The 24,980-nt window shown below is 40.2% G+C and overlaps 1 protein-coding gene across 1 annotated transcript in view; it reads right to left on the bottom strand.

Annotated features, from left to right (window-relative positions):
• Positions 1–24,980, bottom strand: part of ank2b (ankyrin 2b, neuronal) — a 165,091-nt gene that overhangs the window by 67,235 nt on the left and 72,876 nt on the right. Inside the window, exons 2-9 of the mRNA XM_028564141.1 lie at positions 19,057–19,158; positions 11,318–11,416; positions 9,503–9,601; positions 9,200–9,298; positions 7,700–7,885; positions 2,199–2,297; positions 1,224–1,322; positions 564–662 (exon numbers count right to left, since the gene is read on the bottom strand). Of these exons, the coding sequence (XP_028419942.1) occupies positions 564–662; positions 1,224–1,322; positions 2,199–2,297; positions 7,700–7,885; positions 9,200–9,298; positions 9,503–9,601; positions 11,318–11,416; positions 19,057–19,158 (882 nt within the window). The remainder of the gene's footprint in view (positions 1–563; positions 663–1,223; positions 1,323–2,198; positions 2,298–7,699; positions 7,886–9,199; positions 9,299–9,502; positions 9,602–11,317; positions 11,417–19,056; positions 19,159–24,980) is intronic.

Raw genomic sequence — 24,980 nt, forward strand, 5'->3', positions numbered from 1 at the left:
CCTAGTTAGCAACTAGTTGACTGAGCATTTTCTCAGGAGCAAGTGGAAAATCAAAGCAGGGCAAAAATAATTGTCACAGGTGCAAAAATCTTACTTTCAAGAATCCTTATTTCACTTTCAAGTTCTTATTTATGTGTTGTATCTTGTTATCTAGCACCACTAGCATTGATCAATACATCCAGGAGTCACCTGGATTTAGTAGTAGGTAATAGTTCTTGAGCGCACCATGAAGGCGTTCAAAACCTAATGAACCACATCCTGATACAGTCTATATATACAATGTTTTACTTTTCACTTGATTTATTACTTCAGTATACATTTTCATAATGAGTTTATGGTCTCAATCACTAGTTTCAAGACTTTTCCTAATTAGCATTTAGCTTAGCACAACGTCAACAACACTGGCTGGGCCACGTCATCCTCCCTAGCTCCATGCTCTCGTCCAAAAAAAAAGATGGCGAAGGAAAAATTGCCAAACATGAGACTTCAAAACAGCAGTCCACAAACCAAAGATGTCATGGATGCTGCGTCCATTATTTTTACAGTTTATGCATGTGACACACCTTGGTCCTGGCCAGCAAGGGTGCACCTCTCTCCAGCAGGACCTCCACAGCTGTATCATGTCCACTCCGGGCAGCACAGTGTAGGGGAGTCAGACCATCCTATGGAACACACAAACACAGAAATGTATTCATAGTCATTCAATACATACTGACACTGACTTTTAACTAAGTTAGTCTGGATGTGAGGTCAAAGGCTCACCTGAAAAAATTAGTTTCTATAACAGAGCCAGGTTACTCCCAACACGCAGGTGTATCCAGTGACTAACTCAGGCTGGATGCAGTTTGTATTGGTCAGAATCAAATACAGCTAATAGCATGACTGTCGTGCTAGTCGGCCCCCATCCAAAGTCCCCCTGCCCAGTGTGATGCTTAACTTAATCCACTGACCCCCGGAGCTGAGCTGAAAACAACAGCATTTAGCTCATATTCACATCTGTTGTTACTAACGGAGATAATAATAATGAGCTTGTCATTGTTTTGCTCCTGTGGATATAATAGCAGAAACATCTGCATCAAGAACATTCCATCAGTAATAGCAGCAAGTGTGGAGGAATGGACTTAAGGAGAAGAAGCATATTGTGCTGTGGTCTTGAGATAAATTCCTTTCTACAATTCACAACTAAGATTACACTACCATAGTTTGTTTCTCATGATACTCACCCTTGTTTTAGCATCAATCTGAGAGCCACGGTCCAGTAACAGGCCAACCATGTTAGTGTTGCCACGCTTGGACGCCACATGAAGAGGAGTAATCCCATTCTACAGGGGAGAGAAAAATAACTTTTAGTGGCCTGCATTTTGGCTGAGTTAGACACATTCAATTCTTTTGAATTTCTGAGTATTAGTTAAGACTAAAGGTTACTGAAAATGAAATTTCATAGTTAAATAAAATTACCTTTAAAATATATACAGTGCATTAATATTATTTCAAAATAAAATATATTTGTGTTTGTTATCTTGTTCTCAAGAATTGAACCAGTCAAGTCTGAAATGATCTCAAACTGGAGGATGGTGTGCCTAATACAGACAAAGGATGAGTGCATTCTGTCAAACCTTTTAACCACATATACAGGATTTACAATCTCTGCAACCTCATTTTTAGCCACACAAGCAATCCCCTCAGGATTAGGAGAGTGCAAGGTGAGAAAAAAAGCTGTTATTATCCACACTGCTCACAATGCCTAAACATAGGATATCTAAATTTGTTTTCTGGAAGATATTAAAGGGACAAATACCCAACTGAAAACCCAGAAATTAAAGTAAACAATGTGTACTGCTGAGTTAGCTGGGTGTGACACACACACATATACACACACAAAACATTTGTATTGTACATTACCTAATGTATTTCACAACTTCTTTTTAATGAACCCTGATGTCAATTCATCGAACCAATGGAAATGTATCTTCTCTATAATCGCATAACTCTTGGACAATATGCCATAAATTAGAGAGGACCAGCACTTTGCAATTTCCAAATCCAAATTTAGAGATTTATAGATATTAAACCTAATAGCTGATAGCGCTGAGATTCAGGAGCCAACAATATTGTGCAGAAGTGTTCTTGTAGAATTTGAATGTCTTCCAATGCGCTTACAGAGCAAAATAACAGTGTTTATTAGCATGGAATCTTACCCTTGCTGTGAAGTCGACTGCTGCCCCTCGGTTCAGCAGGAGTGTGGCCACATTGACGTTGCCATAGTGGGCAGCGATATGCAGGGGGGTGAATCCACTCTGTAAGAGAAACAGGAAAGATACAGACACACAGAGAGTAGGACAGATGTCAGAAAATAGCCTTTACTTCATGCCCTTAAACTTTCAATTGTGTCTCTTGATCTTTAGTCTTCCCAGCATGCATCACAGATGAAAAAAACTAAACTGATGCAAAGAAAAAAAATCTATTATTTTGAAATATTCAAGTTGGAATATGTAGCACCCATACACACAACCCAAAGCCCCCAAAACACACTCACTTTCATGCAGGTTATCAACCACGGAAACTAAAGTAAAAGAAGCGCTTTCCTAGTTTTCAAAAATCAATTTGAAATGAAAAGGACAAAAACTGAAACGAACAAATAGATGTACAGTATGCAGAGATACTCATCAAGATTGACATGAAAATTGACAAACAATATAAGCTACCCAAACAACACCAAATCATAGTAAACACATAAAGTGGCACATAACGAGAAGGGTACATTTCTGATCAACACCAAAGTGCACTATGTTTACTGTACGTCAAGGAAGTATTAGAGTTAGCAATGAGAAATATATGAGAAAAGTTAGAGATTGCAGAGCAGTTTGGAGCAGATTCTTGCCTTACCTTGCCATTCTGTAAGTGTGGTCCGATTTAATGTGAAAAAGTTGTTTATAAAAGTGTGAAGAATACAGTGACTAACGTGATGGTTTAAAAACTTTACACAGTCAAAAGCTTAGAATGGTGCAAACTAAGGTAGCGTGGATGCAACATGCTATTCAATGCCAAGTCTTTGGCCAAGCAGGTACAGTAAGACCTTAAAGCTTTATAGGCTTCCAATGTCATTATTAATTAGCATTGTTGTAGTAGTAAAGAGTAAAAGTCAAATACAAGTAATTTAAAGATGTATATAAAAGCATGCATTTGAAATACTTGATCAGGAAAAAGTCTTGTATAGAAGACCAGGACTGCCAATATTTAAATGAAATAATTTTATCAATTTTAATTGTCAATTTGTGTGTGCATTATTAACGTAAGGAAAAAATACTATTTGCAACATTAACATAATTACTGCCAAAATGGAGATGGACAATTCTACTGACTATTCATTTAATTTAATTTTAAATGGCAGAAAATGTGCAATCTAAACATGAAGTTTAATTTAAATTAATTTAAATGTTATTTTCTGATGTTTACCAATATATTGCATAATAATTGCTTTTATTATGGTAATTGTTATTATGGAAGGATCCTCCCAGACGTCCTTTGTGAAATTTGTCAAAGTCAATAAAATGGACACCATTTCATATTAATTTCATTTGCTCTGGTTTCTGGAAAGATTTAAACAAAATGTCCAGTTTACGTAGGTTTCACATTGTTTGCCTATTTGAAAATGAAAACAAAAGTCAAGTTTACATTAAACTTTAATATCATTGTGGCTGTGTCATTCTTTTGTGTACACTAAAAAATACTGGTCAATAGTCTTTGCTTTGACAGTATTTATGCATTTTGAACATGAATTAAAGATCTGATTTTTTTCAGTTTTTCATGCAAAAAACAAATAGAAAATATTAAAATTTGATTAATTGATTTCATTTCTATTTGGCACCACTGGACTTACATACTGAAGGAAATAAATGTATGCTATAATTTTACCAATACTGTTTCAAACTAAGCAGTTCATAGTGCATTAATAAGAATCATGCAACATGACATAAACAGACAAAATTACAACACAGACTAGTAAACAATATCAATTGATAGATGTTCCAAAAAAGCATCTGCACAGTAATCATCAAATCAACCCTGGCAGGAGATACATGTAATAATTTCAAATAAATCAATAGATGTTTTGAGCTTCAGATATGAAAAAACAAAACAAAAGGGGCTTCCTCAGCTGGTGACAATATGAGTCTAAACTTGGGAGAAAAAAATGAAAATGCATACAGACAGCGTATGAATAAAGCCAAAAACTAAAGATAAGCAGGCTGTGCGCAGTGCCTGAGTGCAGGACACACAGCAGTAGCTTGGCCATTCGTGTCAGCCGTGCATGTTGACCTTATTAAACCAAACCAACAGAAAGTGTAGGAACCAAATGATTCTTTTTTTACACCATGCAGTGCTGTGGAAGTGAAATAAATAAATGGTGGAGGTAAAGAAAAGAGAAATAACGGAATGGGAGTGTGTAGTAAATCTGTGGAGAATCAAAGGAGCATGTGTATACCTCAGTAGTCCTATTGACCATCATCTGAAGCAGGAGGAATGAGGGAGGGAAAGATCAGTTCAGTTAGGCTTGTTTAACACATTACTGCAGTGTAGTCAGCTGCACAGCAGCTCAGCTGTGCTGTCACATACTAAACTGGCGAGCGACGCGGCTGGTGTGGGCCACTTCCTCATGCAGATGATGTCCAGTTCACACAGAGGTGATATATGTTTTGTGGAGATGCAACTGATTGTTTTCATTATCAATTAATCTATCATTTGTTTATGTGATTAATAGTTTGGTCTACATTTTGTTTAAAGGAACACGCCGACTTATTGGGAATTTAGCTTATTCACCGTAACCCCCAGAGTTAGACAAGTCAATACATACCCTTCTCATCTCCATGCGTGCTGTAATGCTGTCTGACGGCTCCAGCGGCATCAGGCCAGCACAGAACATGCAGGTGAATGGTTCCAGTAATCTTACTGCTCCGAATAAGTGACAAAATAACACCAACATGTTCCTATTTACATGTTGTGATTTGTAGAGTCACAGCGTGTACAAAAAACAACGTGACTCTATAAATCACAACATGTAAATAGGAACATGTTGGCATTATTTTGTCACTTTTGTCACTTTTGTCACAATTCGGAGCAGTAGGCTAGTTGGAACCAGTTACCTGCAGGATCTGTGCTAGGCTAAGCTAATGCTGGAACCGTCAGACAGCCTTACAGCACGCACGGAGATGAGAAAGGTATTTATCGACTTGTCTTACTCTGGGGGTTACGGTGAATAAGATAAATTCCCAATAAGTCGGTGTGTTCCTTTAACAATAGTGAAAAATGCTCATTGCAACTTCCCAGAGTCCAAAACAACAAACCAAAACCCAAAGATATTCAAGTTACAAAGATAAAACAAAGTAATGCAGTATATCATCACAAATAAAAAGCTGGAAACAGCAAAATGTCACATTTTTACGTGGATCAACTAATCTGAAGTCTGAAGTCTTAACTTTAATACTTTATAATGCATTGCAAGTGCCATTAATTAAGAAATGAACTGGAGAAATATGTACTATCACATCAGGAAATTGGATATTTAGCAGCTAAATGAACGACATTGCGGCATTGCTGATTTGATACTTTGTATTTACTGTGTATCCCGTTGGACTTCTTCTAACAACGTTGCAACAATTATTACCGATAGGATTGGTGGCCAAAACTAAGATAATAAGACCTGAGTTGTAAAAAGTTATTGCTATCCCTTAAAGGGTTTAAGTTTATTCAACAGTGTCTTAATTGATGGTAACAGAATACTTTTCAGTAAGAGTCTTGGTTTAGCAAACTGAGATGTAAGCAGATCATTTGAGATAGCTGTCACTAGACTGTTTTTCCCCAGGGATTTGAACAGAACTGTGCCCTGTGTGTGACAACAAGATGTGTTTTATGTGTATATGTGTTTGAGTTAACATGTTGCTGTTTATAGCTTCCTATGAGTCATATAGAGCAGGGCTGCATCACAACAGCTGAACCACATACTGTATGGCATTATACTAAATGCATGCACATACCCTGTGCCTCCACAGTGTTTTGTTACACAACATAATTGGTGCTTTGTTGAAATAGACTGTAGTTAATGTAGAAGCAATATTAATATACATTCAGGAAGATGGATCAACTGTGTAGTGTAGTAAATCATCTTCACTCATGCCACAGTCCCTTAAAGCCATTATCCGGTATCAGTGTTCCTACATTACCCATTCCCACAAATACCGGATTGACACTCCCATCCCTTTCTGATGGTCAAAAAGGAATCCCCGCCCCCCCTTTTGGTTGCATGCAGTCTTGTATATCACCACCATACAACCTGCAGACAGTGGCACACTCCATGCAGTGGACAGTGCTACACTTAGACACCGGTGCAGCAAGGTAGAAGGGGGTGATGGGGAAAGTGTGTGAGTGTTAGCATTCAAAGAGAGAAAGGAGAAGAGGGAGAGACCCGGTTAGTGGCAGGACCAGGAGTGACGTGGCAGGCATAGAGACACTGAATAAGAGACAGGAGAAGAGAAATCGAGAGATGCATGGACAGACAGATGGAAACACAAACACACTATACACAGGTATACAGCTTCATGACAAAAGTACATCACGACAAGTTGACAATTTAGTGGTCTTCTGTAATACACTCAATCTTAGTAATCATACATTTGGGGGACCCTATTTACACCTGCTGGGATTGTTATCTGGTTAATTTATCTGGATATGGGAAATATTTAAATTACTGACACCACAACAGCGTAATACAATGACATCCAATCTACCAGACCAGTGGTGCTCAAAGCTTTCCACCTACTCGCCTACTTGACATAAGAAGCAAGAAAAATGAGAACCTGGGATTATAAAGACCGGTGTAATGAGAACAGCGTGATCAGATTCTTGATTGTCAGGATAACTTATCCAGATACAAATTTAAGGTAACACTTACTACAATAAGGTACACAAAAATGTAGTTACTTACTGAGGAATGAATGAGGAACGAATAAGGAATGAATGAGTAACGAATCATTAGCTAATGATTAGTTACTGATTGACTGATTAAAGCAATAATGATTAGTTACTGGTAAACAGAGCACCTTTAACAGTAACTACTATTCTGTTTACCAGGAACTAATCAATAGTGATTTAATCAGTCAATCAGTAACTAATCATTAGCTAACTATTCGTAACTCATTCTTTTAACAGTAGCTACCATTCTGTTTACCAGTCAGCGGCTGTAGCAACTCGAATTCAGTACAAACCCTAGCACCAGGCGGTCACAGTGGGCTGGTAGGTCTATAACCAACGGCTTCAACAGAAAGTTGGCTTATCTTGCAGTAGTTAGGGCGGTCCGGGATCAGCAAGCTTTCTTTGAACCCTAACCCTAACCCCCACTGCTGAAACAAAACCTAGAGGAAACACTGTTGACATTTGAAAGACAGCTAGACAGATTTCAATACTTTACTTTCTACATTCTGTGCCTCAAATATCACAAGATCCTATTTAGCCAAATCCACTACAGCCTCATAGAATTCATATACTTTATAAAAGTCCTCACAACCATACTGAATAAAAACATTTGATCGCAAAAAAAAGGTCCTCACAACCACAGTACGGACACATTGGCACAAACAAATAGCACCACATTAGCTTGACTTCCACCCATGCCAACCCCCCAAGTCAAACCGTGCTATGGGCATACCTTTGACTGGACATCAGCATTGTGGTCATTCTGCAGGAGCAGGGCGGCTGACTTGGTGTCGTCCTTGCGGGCAGCAATGTGCAATGCAGGCAGGCGGACCTTGCCTTTAGTATCATTCTCCAGCAGGACAGAAACCACCTGGTTGTGGCCCTGCTGGAGGGCGATGGCCAGAGGGGTGAAGCCATCCTAGGTGAAGGAAGACAGGTTAAAAGGATTAGCTACATTTCATTCTCAAGAATCCTTAAATGTCAAAACATCAAATTTTTTTTTTGGTTGACAGACATTCAATTAGTGTAAATAAACATTGGTATATAGAAAATGGCCACATCTCAGAAGGAACAAATAAAGGCCGGTTAAAAAACAAGGAGGGGTTGCATTCCCTCTATCAATACAACAACACAGCCATGTCACATTCATCACTCTGCTGCTCTCACTTTTTCTGTTTAACAGAAAATGCCTGTTTTCATTCAAAAACGTATTCCCATTTGCCAAAAGCCGACCAGGACAGGAAGGGATTATACAGTTTGAGCCATGGTAGGTTCTCAATATGAAACCTCTGCGCAATAAGTTTCACTTATGGTAGCTTAACAATGACCACGCCAGTAGGGGGCTTTAGGAATGTCACTGTTCTGTCTGTCCGGGAGTCAACCACTTTGGTCAAAACGTTTCTCAATCTCTCAACTAAAACTGGATAGATTTCCAGGACATTTTGTACAGACATTCATGGTCCCCAGATGATGAATTCTAATGACTTTGGTGATCCCCTGATGATGATGGTGATTCGGCTTGCCACTTTATAGTCATGTGCAATGAAATATTGTCATTTGTCATCATGATTCCCAGATGATGTGTCCTAATGACTTGATGGACCAATAACGTTCCCAATAGCCCCACTAGCATGGTGACATGTCTAGAGAGTGGATTGCCATGTCTTTGAATTGACAGGATAGCTTGAAGGACTGAGCTAGAGGTTGCCCCAAAATTGTCAAATACTTTGATTTATGGCCAAATACCTGCCAAATAATGGGTTCTGCGTTGTGTTCAGTGCCAGTGTTGCAGTATACTGTATGCGTGATTCCATAGGAGAGTTCGATGTAGTCACCCTAAATATAGTCTATACTCTATATTCTTGATGTTCCACTTTCGGAAATTCCGCCAGATGCATGTATTTTCTGTTTCCTTCCGCTTTCCTTGTGTTGGAATTTTAAATTTGATGGATTTATGAGGACTATGGTATGGTATGGTATCCAGACAGCTAGCTAGACTATGTGTCCAATCTGAGTTTTCTCTCACACAACTATTTTCCAGAGGCTCTGTGCAGAGTTAAGAGTTAATGACGATTATGATTGGTTTAAAGAAATGCCATTAAACCAGAGCACGTTTTCTTCCCATCCCCGAATGCTATGTGGAGTAGCCAGACCCTCCTTCAGCGTGCTTTGGAGGAGGGTCTGGCAAAGCGAGACCACACTATATATAATAATATACACCCACTCCTCTCACCTCAGTAGCAGTGCTCTGGTTGCCTCCATTCTCAAGCAGATATCGCACCACATCCATGTGGTTCTCCTGGGCGGCCATGTACAGAGGAGTGAATCCATTCTACAGCACAAAGGCAAATACAAGAGGTTACCAATAAACTACAGGTCATAGACATCTACTGTATTTCCTCACCCAATCAGCCAAACATAAGCACAGGTCTCTTAAATTATATTAGTGATGAGTAATACAGGAGGTGATATTGTGATTGTCTTTTAAGAGGATAGCAGCATTAAATGACTTCAGCAGCAGAGTACAGAGGCTCACCTGAGACTGGGAATTGATGTCAGCTCCACGTTTAACCAGGATCTTCACTACTTCAGCCTGACCAGCTAGCGAGGATATGTGAAGTGCTGTGTTTCCTTTCTGGATTAATAAAAGGACAATGAGAAGAAGAATTTCTATGTTGAAATAATGATTATTCATATCAGTATTTTTCTTTATGACCTAACCGTATTAGAAGAGGGTATCTGTGAATGTTAAACAGTGCAGCTGTGAATGGATGCTCTGCAATAACGAGTAGCTCTGACTGTCGATGAGTTTATGTTAATTCTTTATTTTAGCAAAGGCTAATGAATCAATTACAAATACACAATTGTGGTTGAGAGCAGAATCTCAAATCAGTCTTACAGAGGATCAAGTGCCTCACCGTTTGACGCTTCTCCAATCATATTTCACAATGCTGTTTGGCTTACTCGTGCATTTACATTTAATTAGGTATTTAAGTATCACAGCATTAATGACTTATGAATAAAGCAAATTGAGATTGACAAGGGTTATATTATTATATTAACATTGGGTCATGTGAGTATTAGATTCACAGTAACATAAAATATCAAAAGCTCAGTTGAACAGTGACTTCAGCTCCCAGGAGTAACACAGTTTACAGAGTAACATACTGATCTATAATATCTATATATATATATATATATATATATATATATATATAACAGATATAAAACAATAGATGTGACATGTAATTCTGACTTGCCATTCCAGGATGGAATGGAATGTGTGAAAATTTTCGTGTGGCCACCACGGAAAACAATGCCAATGTAAAGTCAATGAGAAGATGACGTAGCATTAAGAGCGACTACGGTAGCGAGTAGTATGAAAGCCCGGAAAACTTCGTAGTGAGGTTGGTTGGGATGGTGGATGGGTCAAACAACACAGGACTTTCACACAGGAGACCAGGGATCGTGTCCTGCGTGTCACGTTTCCTAGACCCAACCGTCCCGTTTTGTCATGGAAACATAAGACCACACATGACCTTTTCCTTAACTTAAGGGGCAGTGTTCATTTCACGGAATTTTTCCATGGACCCATCACGGAATTTTTTGCGATTCTGTGAAACTGCCACAGATTTTGAGGGAAGGGGCCGTGTTCATTTCATGGAATTCTGTGAGATCAGGTTGATGGAACCATATGGCGACCATCTTACCTGGGTTAAGTTTTAGAATTGCTTCAATTGGAACCTATAGTGAAAGAGGTTTTATATCTGTGGGTCTATAGCTACTGAAGAATGAAGGATGCAGTACATGACTCCATGGCAGCTGGAATGATAGCATATGGAATGAGGGGTACACATCACTCCAAAATCTTTTATAGGGGTTTTAGTTGGGTTGAGATGACAAGACTGAAGTCAAGACATATGATTCACATCATTTTCACTCATATACAACATTTAAGTGAGTCAGGCCTCTAGCCAATAAGGTTACAAAATGTATAAAGTTCTTTATATAAATAGATATTGGAGATGATTGCAGATGGTTTACCAGAGAAAACTGGTAAAATTGCATTGAATATTTCAAACCAAAGGTTACACAGAGAGGGACATGTTAAAAACATTTGTGGAAATAGTTAGCTGGAGTCTGAGGACATCACAAACAGGATCAACATCCTCATACGTTCTTGAAAGTCTGACTTTAGTTAAGTGATAGCAGAGGTTACGTTACATTAAGCTAGCTGCTTTCCAACTCTACTATGTCACCAAGCTTCTAGCAGCACCTTTTTTGTGAGGAAACATGGATGAATCCAGCTTTTCATGTAATACGCCCGTTCAGTGGGAAGCTGATAACCGACCTTTGTGGCTGAATCCACTGCGGCTCCTCTCTCCAACAGCTCCTGGACCAGATCCACATGGCCCTCCTTGGCTGCCAGGTGCAGTGCATTAAGACCATTCTGGAAGAAGACAGGGAGAAAAAGGTCAGGCCCAAAGTCCAACAACCCAACAGCAACAAAAAATACAGACAGGTCCAAATGGAAAGAGAAGGGATTACCTCCTCCACCAGGTCCATAACTAACTGAGCCTGCCTTTCTTTCTCAGTTTCCATCTTTTGAACATGTGGCTGTCCTTTACTCTTACATGCAGAGTGGCAGACTGAAATGTCAAAGCTAGCAATCAAAGTTGGGTCAGATGATGTGCCATGTTATGCTGGTGGGAGGAGAGCCAGTCCTGGGTATAAAGATATAAATAGTGTGTGTGTGTGTGTGTGTGTGTGTGTGTGTGTGTGTGTGTGTGTGTGTGTGTGTGTGTGTGTGTGTGCATGTGCATGTATGTGTGTGTGTGTGTGTGTGTGTGTGTGTGTATGTGTGTGCAGATCAAAGTAATAGCCTCTTCTTTTTTATTCTAAAGAGTCATGTTGATCCCTTCTACTTGAATATTCACTTGGGTATTGATTGGTGATGGCTGAGACAAATAAATACGGGAGATTACTTCTAAAATACCAAATGAACCAAAACCATTTAGAAAAAGCTCATAGAAGCTTGTCATTTAGTTTAAGATTTGGTACATTTCAAATGACTTGACCGACATTGTAGTTTAGAGTGGTGATGTTTTGAAGTTTCAAGTTATGAATCTCTTAAGATCTCTATTAATATCTGTATTAAGCTCTTCAGTTCCATGTGCTGCTTGGTTTGGCATGGGAGAAGTGGTTTGGGCTTGAGAGAGAGATGACTCAATACCCCAAGTGAGAGAATAAGCCTGAAAACGAGAGATTGCTACCATAATGATTCAGGTTTTGTTAAAAAGAGCTCACGGAAAAACAAGGGGCTTATGGGAGTCATAGTGTGAATGTGCAGAGAACTTACTTTTGGCTTTTATAAAGTTTGTTTTAATATTTGAAGTAAACATGTGTAATATCTTAAAGATTGTTTTGATTTTAGGTCATATCATCCAACCTGTAATAACAGCCATCCATTTTCTTTATTTAAGCAAAGGAAAGGAGGTGATTGCAGGGTTGTCCCCTAGTTTACCCCTCTCCTCCTCTAATGGCGTTTTTTTTCATTACATGGTACCTGCTAACAGGTACTTTTTTTAGAATCACCTCCGTCGAGGTTCCAAGTGAGCTGAGGCGATACCAAAAGGTAACGTGAGAACCTGCAGGCTACTGATTGGTCAGAGAGAATCGTCACTAATCATTGTTAATCATTGCTAGCGACAGACGGGAGTGTCCTGCACAAACCTGCCATTTTTACGACCAACCACCCCCGCCTCATCCATGAGGCGGTACTAAATCTGCAAAGGAAAATGGAGGACGGGGCACCGCGGCTGAGTCGAGCCGAGCAGAGCAGAGCAGAGCTGGTACTAGCAGTGGGTAAGCGCCATAAGTGACCCAGCACTGACTCAGTAACCCTTTCAGCAGCACGGGCATTAGGCTGTAGCATCAAAAGAGCCGCTGAGTCGATAAGTAATTTCTTCTGTGACTGCCAAACTATCCCTCATCACACAGCCCCCTGAGCCTGACGGCCCCACAGGATTCCCAGGGTCCCCACAGAGGACCCTGGGGGAAACCAAGAAAGAAAATGCTCATCATGCTTTCTCTATAGTTTTCTTTGCCCAGGGGTATTCCACAGCAGAATATGTCCTCCTGTTTTTGGATTAGTTGACATGTTATTTCACCTGCCTGCCTCCTGCTGGCCTCATATCACCCTGCACTTAGCCAGGGTGTTGGTACAACTGCTTTATCTAAAATACTAGTTCAAAGTACAGAAAAGTGAACTCTTTAATGTGTTTATTGATGGTGCTGTGGTTTGGGGTTATATAGTTTTGATGGAAATGTTCCAAGGCTTTGCAGCAGTGTTCTGTGGCCTCATTATTTTTTATATGTTCTTGCAGCTCCCACTGTTCTAGAAATTAATTTGTCTATTTAAGTGCCGATTGTTGCCGTAATTCTAAGCCAATAAAGTGTGTTCCGTCGGGTGGAATAGGACGGGAAGGTAGTGGTATCTTTAGCGGTTCCTACTGTAATTCTAAGCCGAAAAAGTGTGCCTGTCAGTTGGATACAGAGCTCTGCGTGAGCACAGGCTTCTATGACTGTCAATATAGCCAGTTAGCTACTCCGCTGTGCTGTGGAGTAATGTCTGGCTATGTGAGACAAGCGTCTAGCAACATTGTTGGATGCTATGGGGAGGAGGGGGCGGGGGAGACGAATATCTCCAGTATTTTGAATTTGTACTGCAATAACTATTTTAAACACTAGATGGCCAACAGTAGATGGCGGTTGGCAGGCCCAAGTTTGGAGAAGCAGGCAGGAGGAACCAACACGGCAGCTTAGAAATACTGCCAACTGCCATCTGCTCTTGGTAACACACTAACTATGGATAAATAAAAATAAAAATAAAACTGCTCTTCAAAAAAATCCGAACTATCCCTTTAAAGTGAAGCTTTGTCACAGATGTGCATTATGAATTAATGTCCATTACCTGTGCATATCAATTTACATGCAAACACATGAAAGTACGACTGATAGCCCAAACATCTGCTACTGGAAGGTTCAAGTTTAACAAATAAATATGTCTTGGCTGTCATGGGCCAATTATCACTTATGGAAACTCCAATCTGTGTGCTCTTGTGTCTTGATGCAAGTGTCATGTGTTATAATGAGTTGGGAATGCAAATTGATTAATATAATAATAAAGCCTTTAAAAACAACTATCTACCTAAAAGGTGTCTATTTTCAGTTGACATTGTAATTTAATATGTGAACTTGATTCATTTTTTAAACCTGTTAATGAACTTCTACTCAGCTGAGATACAGCGGAACAGAAACATTGCTTGAGAGAAACACAAACACAGAAGCTTAAAATATCTTCAATGGCACAAGTGATGGTAGTGCCAACATTCCTACCACATTAGTTAACAATAACACACACCACAGAGCCAACAGTAAATCTTACATTTCCACTCCATGTAGCTTTTGTTTACCAAGTTGGTCGTCCTGGCTGTTGCCAGGACAGGACTGTTTACATGCTATCAGGTTCCACTGCCCCCCCTCGTCCATGGCTGGAATGCTAATGGCCTTAGAGGAGACTAGATAATGACTAGGGCTGAATAAAGAAACAGTCCCTGATCAAACACAGTCCTCCCCCCTACTGGAATGTAAAGCCATTTTCACATTGGCACTTAAAATATTACATTCTGTGGATTGTTTGCCAAATATGTAGCAAGCACCATTGGACTCACATACCAGGCAAACATGTATCAAATTATGTTTAAGTGACAAACTCAGAAAGAGTTATCATTAACGACACAGTTCCTCTCAGCTCTACAGAGAATGTTAGTGTTTTTCAGCTCATTTATTTTGGTGTATCGGCCATGCACCCTGACCTCCCTCAACCCTGGCGCAGATTCTTCTTCTTTTTCCCTACAAACTTATTTTATACAATTATCAACCTTGTTTCCTGCAGCAGCAGGCTGTTTTCAGTTATAAAGCTCTGATAAAGCCACTGTCCACTACTAGCTTAGCAGCAAAGAGCAGACACATGGTATTAGACTAGCTGGTGAACATAGTGGAGCATTTAGCAGCTAAAGAGACCGATAAGTTTCTCAGGAGTTGGTGGAGACCAAACCTGAACTAAAAGGAGAGAGAATGTTGGACAATGGACACAAACATGACTCAAATGAATGCTAATGTTGCTCTGTGTCTGCAGGCTGTGCAAATAGGCAACTGTTTGCTAACATGTTAGCTTTAACAACTTTATAGGTGATAAGTGGCCAAAATCACTTAAAGGTGCACTATGAGTTCCTGCATGACGTCACTTCTGTTGACGTTCAAAGTAAATACCAAACAAAACAGAGCACGCTCGCCCCTCCCCCCATGTTTCCGTAACTGTCATGACCAAGTGGGTAAGCTTCGCTTCAGAACTCGAGCCATCTATGGCGCCATTTTGTTGCTAACTGGCCATCACTCCTGTTAGCATTCCGCTGACCGCCATTTTTTTCACTTGACTGCGAATAACTTTACATCAGAAATGTTTAAAGACTCTATTTGTCCGTTGTTTAGTTCCAAACAAACACGACAATGTATAAAAGGCTTCATTACCTTGTACCTCACGTTATGGCTCCGTAGCAGACGCTTTTGTAAATATAAGCTAACGATTGTGTCATAACCAAGTGACTTACTGTCGCATAGTAGAGGAATTACCGTATATAGTACAGGAGAAGCTCGCAGGCAGTTTTGACTTACATGAGCTGTTTAGGTTTAATTACTAATGTTAACTGGCATGTTAGCTAGCAATAATTAGCCTGTGCTTATGTTATCTCCTTACATATACATACACTCTCCGTATCTGTAAGATTGGAAATGATTGAGATTTCTCTTGGCACAGCTACCAGAAGACTTACAACTTTCAGGCACGTTGCTCACGTCACATTCTCTCAGTTGGAGGCTGCGCAGTAAAGCTGGCCATCACCGGAAAAGTGCTTCTAATAGCCTTCACTGGTCTCTGTCCACAGCAACGGGGTCTATTGGTCCATTATATACTGTCTATGGTCATGACTAACTGATTAACTGACACTAACCCCCACCCCCTCCCCCAACCATCTTGTTGGTGATTGGCTGGAATTTGGTTTGTTGTATTTTGGTGCACAGCCTGTGCCCCAAGTGTTTGTTTGACGTTTACGCCCCCTGTGTTGTCTCCACAGACCAGGCTTGTTCACAGTGTATTCAGGGGGCAGGCAGCTAGCGGATCAAGGAGAGATGCCTACGATTTGAGACAAAAATGAGATTGCGCTGAAACCATGCATGAACTCATAGTGCACCTTTAATTTCAACTTCAGCTTTAGGGAAATAACTGCCTCAACCAAAATGTGCTAGAAAATGTTTCAATTTCAGAATTGAAGTTGGCAGGTGACGCTGTTTAATTGCTAACAATGATGTAGTTTATCCACGTTATCACACGTTGTCATAGCAGGAAAATCAAAGGGATGACAAATAGAATTAACAATGGCTCCATTCCATTCAAGCAGCCTGTAAAAGCATCATGAATGATATTATTTACACCTGTGCTTGTCCTGCTATGATAAGTAAACATTATTGAGTAGAATAAACTTTTTAATGTTACAGTTTGACTACTGCTGTTATTTGGACTGGAACTTAAAGGTATAGTGGAGGATTTTCTTTTTGGATGGTGGATCATCAAGACTATTGGTCCTCCTGGTTGTCAATCATTCTGGTGATATGTTTAAGTCCCTAGCTTTCAGGTGTATACTGTATGTGTTGTGAGCTTGAGCTACGGTTTCAGCCATTCATTGAAGCATTGAAGCTTTTAGGAGAATATTTCACACGCTGGCGTGCGCTAAAAGCACAGGTTGGGCTTTCCACTGATGCCTCAGTCGTGAAGTTTCTACTCCACAGGTAAAGTTTGGCAAGAAATCCATTTAAAATCACTGCTAGTAAAAGTTGATGTAAGCTATGATTAGTGATGCTAGCCCTGGCACAAGTCACGCAGCGCGCACACACGGTAAACATCTCAATTTGTGAAAAAGTGCAAATCTTCTTTTGGAAAGTAGGCTTGTATGAGCCATGCCGACAGCAACTTGTAAACAGTGCTCTCTCGTGCACACGTTTAATAGGCGTTCCCTCTCGGGAGCAGGCAGAGTGTTGCACATGTGCATTCTTTCAAAAAGTACAGAAGGCGGTTCTTTTCTAAAATTCGGGAAAATCCTCCACTATACCTTTAAGTTGGCGGTGGATGACTAATATTTATAATGATTTATGTAGCCAACCAACACTGTTATTAGTATTTTGTATAACTTTATATTGTAGCATCATTAAATTGCTTGTAGGGGAGCCCCCCAGCAGGTGTTATTGGCCCTCATTTATTAAACGCGTGTAGGACCTAAAACAGACGTAGGACGGGCATACGCCAATTCCTACACAAAGCAAGCCATTTATCAATTTCAACGTGAGCGTAGGCTGCGATAAAATCTCACATCTGGTCTGAACTTGTGTACGCAAGTTTTTGAGTCAGTGTGGACTTGCGGTGCAGCATTTAATCAGTTTAACAGGAGAAGGAGAAGTCATCAGTTGGTCACTTATCAGCAATGGCAGATCTGGCTCTTTTATATGACCTCTATGCGCTGGTAAAACAGTGCACACGTACGCGCACGTGCCACGGTGGAGCACTCCATGCGATTGATTAAGGGCAGATAGCTCTGTCTTGCATCAGCGGGGGTGACCCTACTATACATGCCAGAAAAGACTGCAACATTGTATTAGCCTGTGGGGTTCTGCACAACATCGCGCAGGAAAACAGGGTGCCATAAATGTAGAGATGGAGCCAGATGAGTCGATGCCCAGAGAGCAGTGTCCAGCACAGCCCCAACTGGGGCTTTACCAAGGAGAAAGGATATTATTCCTCGCTTTTAAAAGGTATAATGTTATGTTTGGCAATGATATTCAGTATAGGAAACATGACGATGCACAACATTTTTATTTATTCTTCAGGTTTTTGTCTCTCTTTTAAAGTGTCATTAATGGCCACAAGTGAAGGATTTATTTCTGCCATTGACCGAGTTATTTCGGCTTGTTTTTCCAGCCCCTCTGCTGTCAGGAGACAGGGTCGGGGTGGTGGTCAAGCACGGGGGGGCGGAGGACACGCGCTCTCCCTCACAGCTCACAGTTGCCTGGCTCTGACTCATGAAAAAAACACGATTAAAATAAAAGACACTGCATGAACTCCGCTACTGTGTGATTATTTAAATATAGGTAGGCCTAAGAGATTGCAATATAAGCCTGTATAGTACTATTAGGACTATAGCATATACACACACATATATATATATATATATATATATATATATATATATATATATATATATATATATATATATATATATATATATATATATATATATATATATATATATATATATATATATATATATATATATATATATATATATATATATATATATATATATATACATTCAGCTGGAGTCTGATTTACTACGGCATCACTGTTGACCGCATCAGTGATCTCTTTCCGTTCCGCATTCTTTCTCCAGCCTTTAATACCAGTTTTCAGGCTGCCAAATAGTACACACGTTAGTGCAAATGAACCTGAGATATCAGGGCTTCAATCTCCACCTATTGAAAGTGCTCCTTCTCAGCCGGATTACGTCTCACCATTTCATAAATTGTAGGGGCGAGGCCTAAAAACTTAGAATATATTGGGGCGTGATATGTAAATGACGATCGTTTCCAGCCGCTGCATTTATCAATGTACGATCATTCTTACGCTCTGATTGGTGTGATACGAACGTTTCATAAATCACCCGTGAAGCCTGTTGTAAGATGATTTATGCGCTCATATCTGCGCTGGTTTCTACGTTAGGTTGATAAGTGAGGGCCACTGTGTTTTACATTGTCTTATATATCTCTACACTTCATTTAAAATCATATATATATATATATATATATAAATTGTGTCCATATAACACCGTAAGTCGTGTGTGAGTCTGTGTGTGTGTGTGTGTGTGTGTGTGTGTGTGTGTGTGTGTGTGTGTTGTGAATGATGTTGTGTGATCTGTCTCCTACCTGATTGCAGGTGCTGATGTCCACTCCCCCTTTCAGATATTCCAAAACCTTGTCGATGTTTCCTGCTCTCGCTGCTCGCAGGAAACTGGTATTACTGTCCGACTAAAAGAGAAACAGGAGAAATAGATTTTCAGAAATGATCCACTGTCCAATCCACATTTACATTATGTCACTGGTTGTCAATGACGAATGCTAATCACATAATTTAGCCTCTTCGGCAAAATGAGTCACATTCTTGCTCAAGTAATGGATAAAAAAACTCAACTCACAATCTCGAACCACAACCAACAAGCTGTAGTGCTGGCTCAATAACAGGAGGCTCCACTAGAGGGGACTTTTACGTTAAGTTCCGGGCTACAAAGTTTGGTCAAAACTCTGTTTCAGTTACAGTAAGTTAGGGCAGACGGGATGTGGAATTCTTTCAGTATCAGAGAGTGCAAAAAATATATTGTCCCTGTGAGATAAACAACTAAATACAAAAAAATGGTAGCATAATCAAACTAAGGGTGTTCACACTGTAGCAGGATTCCTTGAGCAGATCTCAACAGATTGTTCAAGTCCAAACAACTTTATTTATCCCAAAGGGCTCATCAACAGTTCATCAACAGTCTACAGGCCAAAACGATCATTTACACTCGAGCAATGAGTAAACAGCTCAACTTAAGAACAATGATCAAACAGTAAGTAGACTCTCTGTTGACGACGGTTAGCAATCAAATTTGGGACACTGTTCCCAAATAATTGTGTGTCAACAATCTCAACCTCCTAACCTACTTACTTTAGGTACGTTGTTTTTTTTCCTAAAATCATTGACAAGCTACTTTGTTCAAGACACTGGTGGCTGCATTTTGAATCAGCTTTAACTGGAACTTACAGTGATTTGATTTGCTGATGATTTACAACCAGACACAGATTACAAGGAATTACAATTTTAGATACATAGAACATACTTGTTCGTATTGTTCGTACTGAAAAGATGGTGAAATGTTTAGATGGTTAACCAACCGGACATTGTGGTGGTCAACAAACAGTAGCAGAAGGCAGTTCTGATAGATGTAGTGACAGCAACATAAAGAAAAAGGAACACAAGAAGCTGAAAAAAATACCAAGGGCTTAGAGAGGAGCTAGAAAAGATGTGGAAAGTAAAGGCAACAGGGGTTCAAGTGGTAATAGGAGCACTCGGAGCTGTAACCCCCCAACTGGGACAGTGGCTCCAGCAATTCAGGAACAACATCTGAGAGCTATGTCCAGAAGAGCGCAGTCCTAGGAACAGCCAATATACTGCACAGAGCCCTAAGGCACCCAGGCCTCTGGTTCAGGACCTGAGCTTAGAGGAAGGAAAAAGACAACCCAGTAGGGGAATCTTTATATATATATATATATATATTGAATACAAAACTTGAACTTGAATACAAAAAAACTTGAATACAAAAAAACTTGAATACAAAAAAACTTGAATACAAAAAAACTTGAATACAAAAAAACTTGAATACTGACTAATTCGTCAATCTCAGTATAACAGACCATTGCTAAGTATAAAAGGTCAGCTTAAGCTGTATTTAAATGTGCTCTAGAAATATACTTTACTTTAGAAATACATATATTATATATACGTATTTATCTACCGTGTTAATGCTGGTTATTCTGTGGAGGAATAAAGTTTTAATTGTCATTGAGCAGAATAAATCATTATTAACAATAACTGTGCACCCATATTTAGACATAAACGGTTTCCATAGTGCACGATAATGTGTGTGTCCGGCATTGGGAAGGACATGTACCCTGTTTGCTTTTGGATGCTGAGTGAGCTGCAGTTGGAAACAGACCAGGACTGTAAGGAGGCAGCATGATTCAGCATTCTCTTGGTGCCTTCACTAAAGGTGAAATCCTGGCTCACATACAGCTCTCTGCTCCTCCTGTGGAAAAACACTGTGTGATGCTTATTTTTACTGCATTCACACTGCGTTACTCCTTCCAACGGGAGGTCAGAGGCCAGATTCAGAAATAGTGTAGCGCCACACTGGAGGGTGGTGGGGACTTTGGCGGATGTTGTGTTTGTTGTTTAGCTGAGGAATGGTCTCTCGTTGGCTTTCAAGGTCAGTTTGCGTAATGTTCATTGTTGTTCATAGCGTGTTCATTAGCAAGCCTTTTTAGTGTTGACAGTTCTTTCCTCAGTCTGTCACTCAGTCTGTCACTCACGGCATCAGTTTCCATACAGAATGCAGCGATCAGCCCTTGTGATGTATGAAATGAGCAGTGACACTGCAGCACTGATGTCTACAAATAGTCCTGCTCTGATGTTTGTGGCTGACCTGCAGTCTGCTGCTGTCTGGCTGCTGCAGAGAACTGCATTGCATCACTCACACTCAAAACTACTACAGCTTTCTGAAAACACCGTCACCATCACCTCGAAGGACCAAGCTAATGTTTTTCCATGCATTGGTCCATAATGTACACGGAACAGTTTTCAAGTTTGCAAAACAGTTACATTATATACTGCGTATAATTCATGCAAATGCACTACAAAAGTCAACTTGCAGAGACTTGAAGCCTGTTAGAGATACCTGGTGCAGTATACATGTATACATGCAGTGCAGACTCAGTCTTAGAGGCATAGGAAAAATATTAAAACGCACCGACAGTATGCGGCAGGGAAACTGCACCCAGAAAGTTTTCTTGCATACAGGGCATTAGAGGTCCCTGCATCACCTTTTCTCCACTGGACTCTCGAGGGCACTTTATCATGTTTTATCTAACATAGGGGCAGAGGTGGGAAGTACCATTTATGTACTAAGGTTACTTTTTTGAGGAAATTAGTCATAGTCATAGTAGTTTAAATGCCGCATAGTTTTTAGTCTAACTTACATACAGTAGATGTAGATTTGTAGAAAAAAATCATTACTTTCACTCCGTTACATTTTCATTGCGCTAATTTTATTTATTCATTATTTTATGCATTCATGCACAATTGTAGTCAATATCGACTCATTTCATTTACGGGATTGTTCCATTGTCACCGGAGGTTCCGCATGCTGGATGTCCCATACCACAGGACTATGGTTATCTCTGCAGGGTAAATCCAGACAGCTAGCTAGACTATCTGTCCAATCTGAGTTTTTTGTTGCACAACTAAAACAACTTTTGAACCTTCACATTTTCCACCAAAACAAGTTCCTTCCTGAGGCTGTCATGCAGAGGCAGGCACCCAAGATGATTGTGATTGGTTTAGCACGTTTTTCTCCCATCCCAGAATGCTTTGTGGACTTGCCAGAACCTCCTCTGCAGTGCTGTGGTTGGAGATAGGTCTGGCATTGTAAGACTATGCACATTCTATTAAGGGGCAGGTGGTCAGCTGGTCCCAGATCTGCTGCCGCTCTGTTATGCTTAAGCGGCAACTTCTTGGTCGGAAAAGCCAATGCGGAAGTTCCTTTAAGCTGCATCAGGGGGCAATTCCACTGGCTCAGAAAAAGAAGTCAGTTTCTATAGAAGTCTATTAGAAAATGTCCTTACTTCTCACTTGATTTATTACCTCAGTAAACATTTTCATTGAGTTTATGGCCTCCATTGCTAATTTGAAGTCTTCTTCATGCAGCGTGATATTCATTTTGTAAATTATGGTCCCATTTATTTTAAAATAGACCATAAAGCAGGGGAAGTTTAGGATCTGTAAATCAGGACAGACGCACAGCAATGCTAACCATGGCACTGCGTACATTAAAATAGACCTGAACTTGTTTTTGGGTGTTGTCCAGGTATTCTTTAGACCCAGAAGCAAACAAGTCATACAAATATGAAACTTAACCTTTAGCATAAAACTGTCCTATGCTTGCTAACTCTACTGACAGAGGTTGCACACCGTTCGCTTGAATATTTACATTAGAACAGAAAGCAGGAGTAGTAGTAGTTTTGAAACATGACATACCATGTGTATATGTTTTTAATTAGCACAGACACACTTACTGCTCTCTGTCAGCACAGTTCTCGGATGTACTGACAGCTACTGTATATGTAATGAATGATTTTAAGATGAGGATATAAAGCTCCTAAATTTGAGAGTAAAGAAAAAAATGTTGCAATGTCATATCTGGTTTATATTTCTGCAAAGGACATAAGTACTTAATTTGCTCTGTACATATCTTGCACTTCCCTTGATTCACTTTGGTTTAAAGTTGGCATTACCCCAAATAGGACTGAAGTGTGACCAGGAAGAGGTAATATTCAAATGTTTACAATAAGTGTCAAACCAAACATTAATCATAATACAATATAGGGATGGCTGTATACTCAGGTATCTGCTGAATACAAATACAATAACAGAACAGATTCCAAATCCATCCCAGCTAGAGGGCTTTCAGACAAAAAATAAAACATGATGGACCGTAGTTGAGCTGCCCAGTAATACCCATGTATGTTTTGGCTCAGTCATATATTAAATGCAGTACGGATAGATGTAAAGTCTGGGATGTTTATTTTACCAAATAAAGTTGTTCGAATTCACCTCAGGGACCATTTTTATACTGTAGACACTGTATACTATGTTTTATAATGTATAATGAAATAACCCATTGGGTGGAAAGTAGAAGCATACACATGGCTTATTTTCCCCTCTGATTGAATAAGGAACATTATAGATGATTTTGAATAATTACCTTTATATCCAGATATTTTGTTTCAATAAGACCTCAAAGTGCAGCGACAGAACAGATTTTTTTAGTGCTACAGTATTTCATGTTCTGGAAGACCTTCTCAAATTCCATAAATGTCACTATGCCTCCTCAGCACTATAGCAAATGGCTCTATTGCAAGAGGGTAACTTCTAGAGATGTTAAAAGGTTGAGAGACCACACAATTGGTCAATATTTCTGCAGTGAGCCCAGTACAAAGCAATCTAACCCATTTGAAAAATGTATCGCCATAGCCAAAGTGGGTAAGCACTTCAACAGATATGGCCAATCAACACGGTCAAAGACCTTCAACAAATCAAGTGAGAGGAAAGCCGTGTCCTTCGCCCCCCTCTCTGGCTCTGTAAAATCTTGAGCACTCATCAGACATTTTGGTATTTTCCCACCACCCGAGAAAGCAGTGTATACACGGACTGTCCCAAAGCCTGGAAAGACTTGTTCAAGCAGCCTCATGCATGTTCTCACAAGGTTAGCATTGTTTTCTAGCAGCACTGCACCAAGCAGCCATTACCACAGTCAAGCCTGTCTGATAACATCCTCCCATTCCCTCCAGAGCTGCCAAGTCACATTATGCAAGACCTTGCACTAATCATCATTCTGCAACTGGCGGGTTGCTATAGTGACACATGGACCAACAGGACTCTGAGACAAGTGGGCGTTTGAATGGAATACACTTAACATTGGAGAGAAAGGGAGAATTGTGGCAGCCAGCTTCCTACAGAAATGTTTCATAACTCCTGGTTAGAAGGAGCTTGTCAGTTTGTCACTCTCGTTGATGGGGAAGTGTTTTAAAAGGCCTACAGTTCCATAAAGGTCATGTCTGGGGTGAATAGGAACATACTGTACATACAAAATAAAAGTCAATAAAGCAACTTTGGTCAGGCATGAAAGCAATTGCTTTTCTTCTTATTTCACCACAGTTAAACAGGTGCACTTATACCATCCATCCATCCATCCATCCATCTTCGTCCGCTTATCCGGTGTCGGGTCGCGGGGGGAGCAGCTCCAGCAGGGGACCCCAAACTTCCCTTTCCCGAGCAACATTAACCAGCTCCGACTGGGGATCGAGGCGTTCCCAGGCCAGGTTGGAGATATAATCCCTCCACCTAGTCCTGGGTCTTCCCCGAGGCCTCCTCCCAGCTGGACGTGCCTGGAACACCTCCCTAGGGAGGCGCCCAGGGGGCATCCTTACCAGATGCCCGAACCACCTCAACTGGCTCCTTTCGACCCAAAGGAGCAGCG

Source organism: Perca flavescens, chromosome 19 (assembly GCF_004354835.1).
Source record: "Perca flavescens isolate YP-PL-M2 chromosome 19, PFLA_1.0, whole genome shotgun sequence".
Classification (NCBI taxonomy): domain Eukaryota; kingdom Metazoa; phylum Chordata; class Actinopteri; order Perciformes; family Percidae; genus Perca; species Perca flavescens.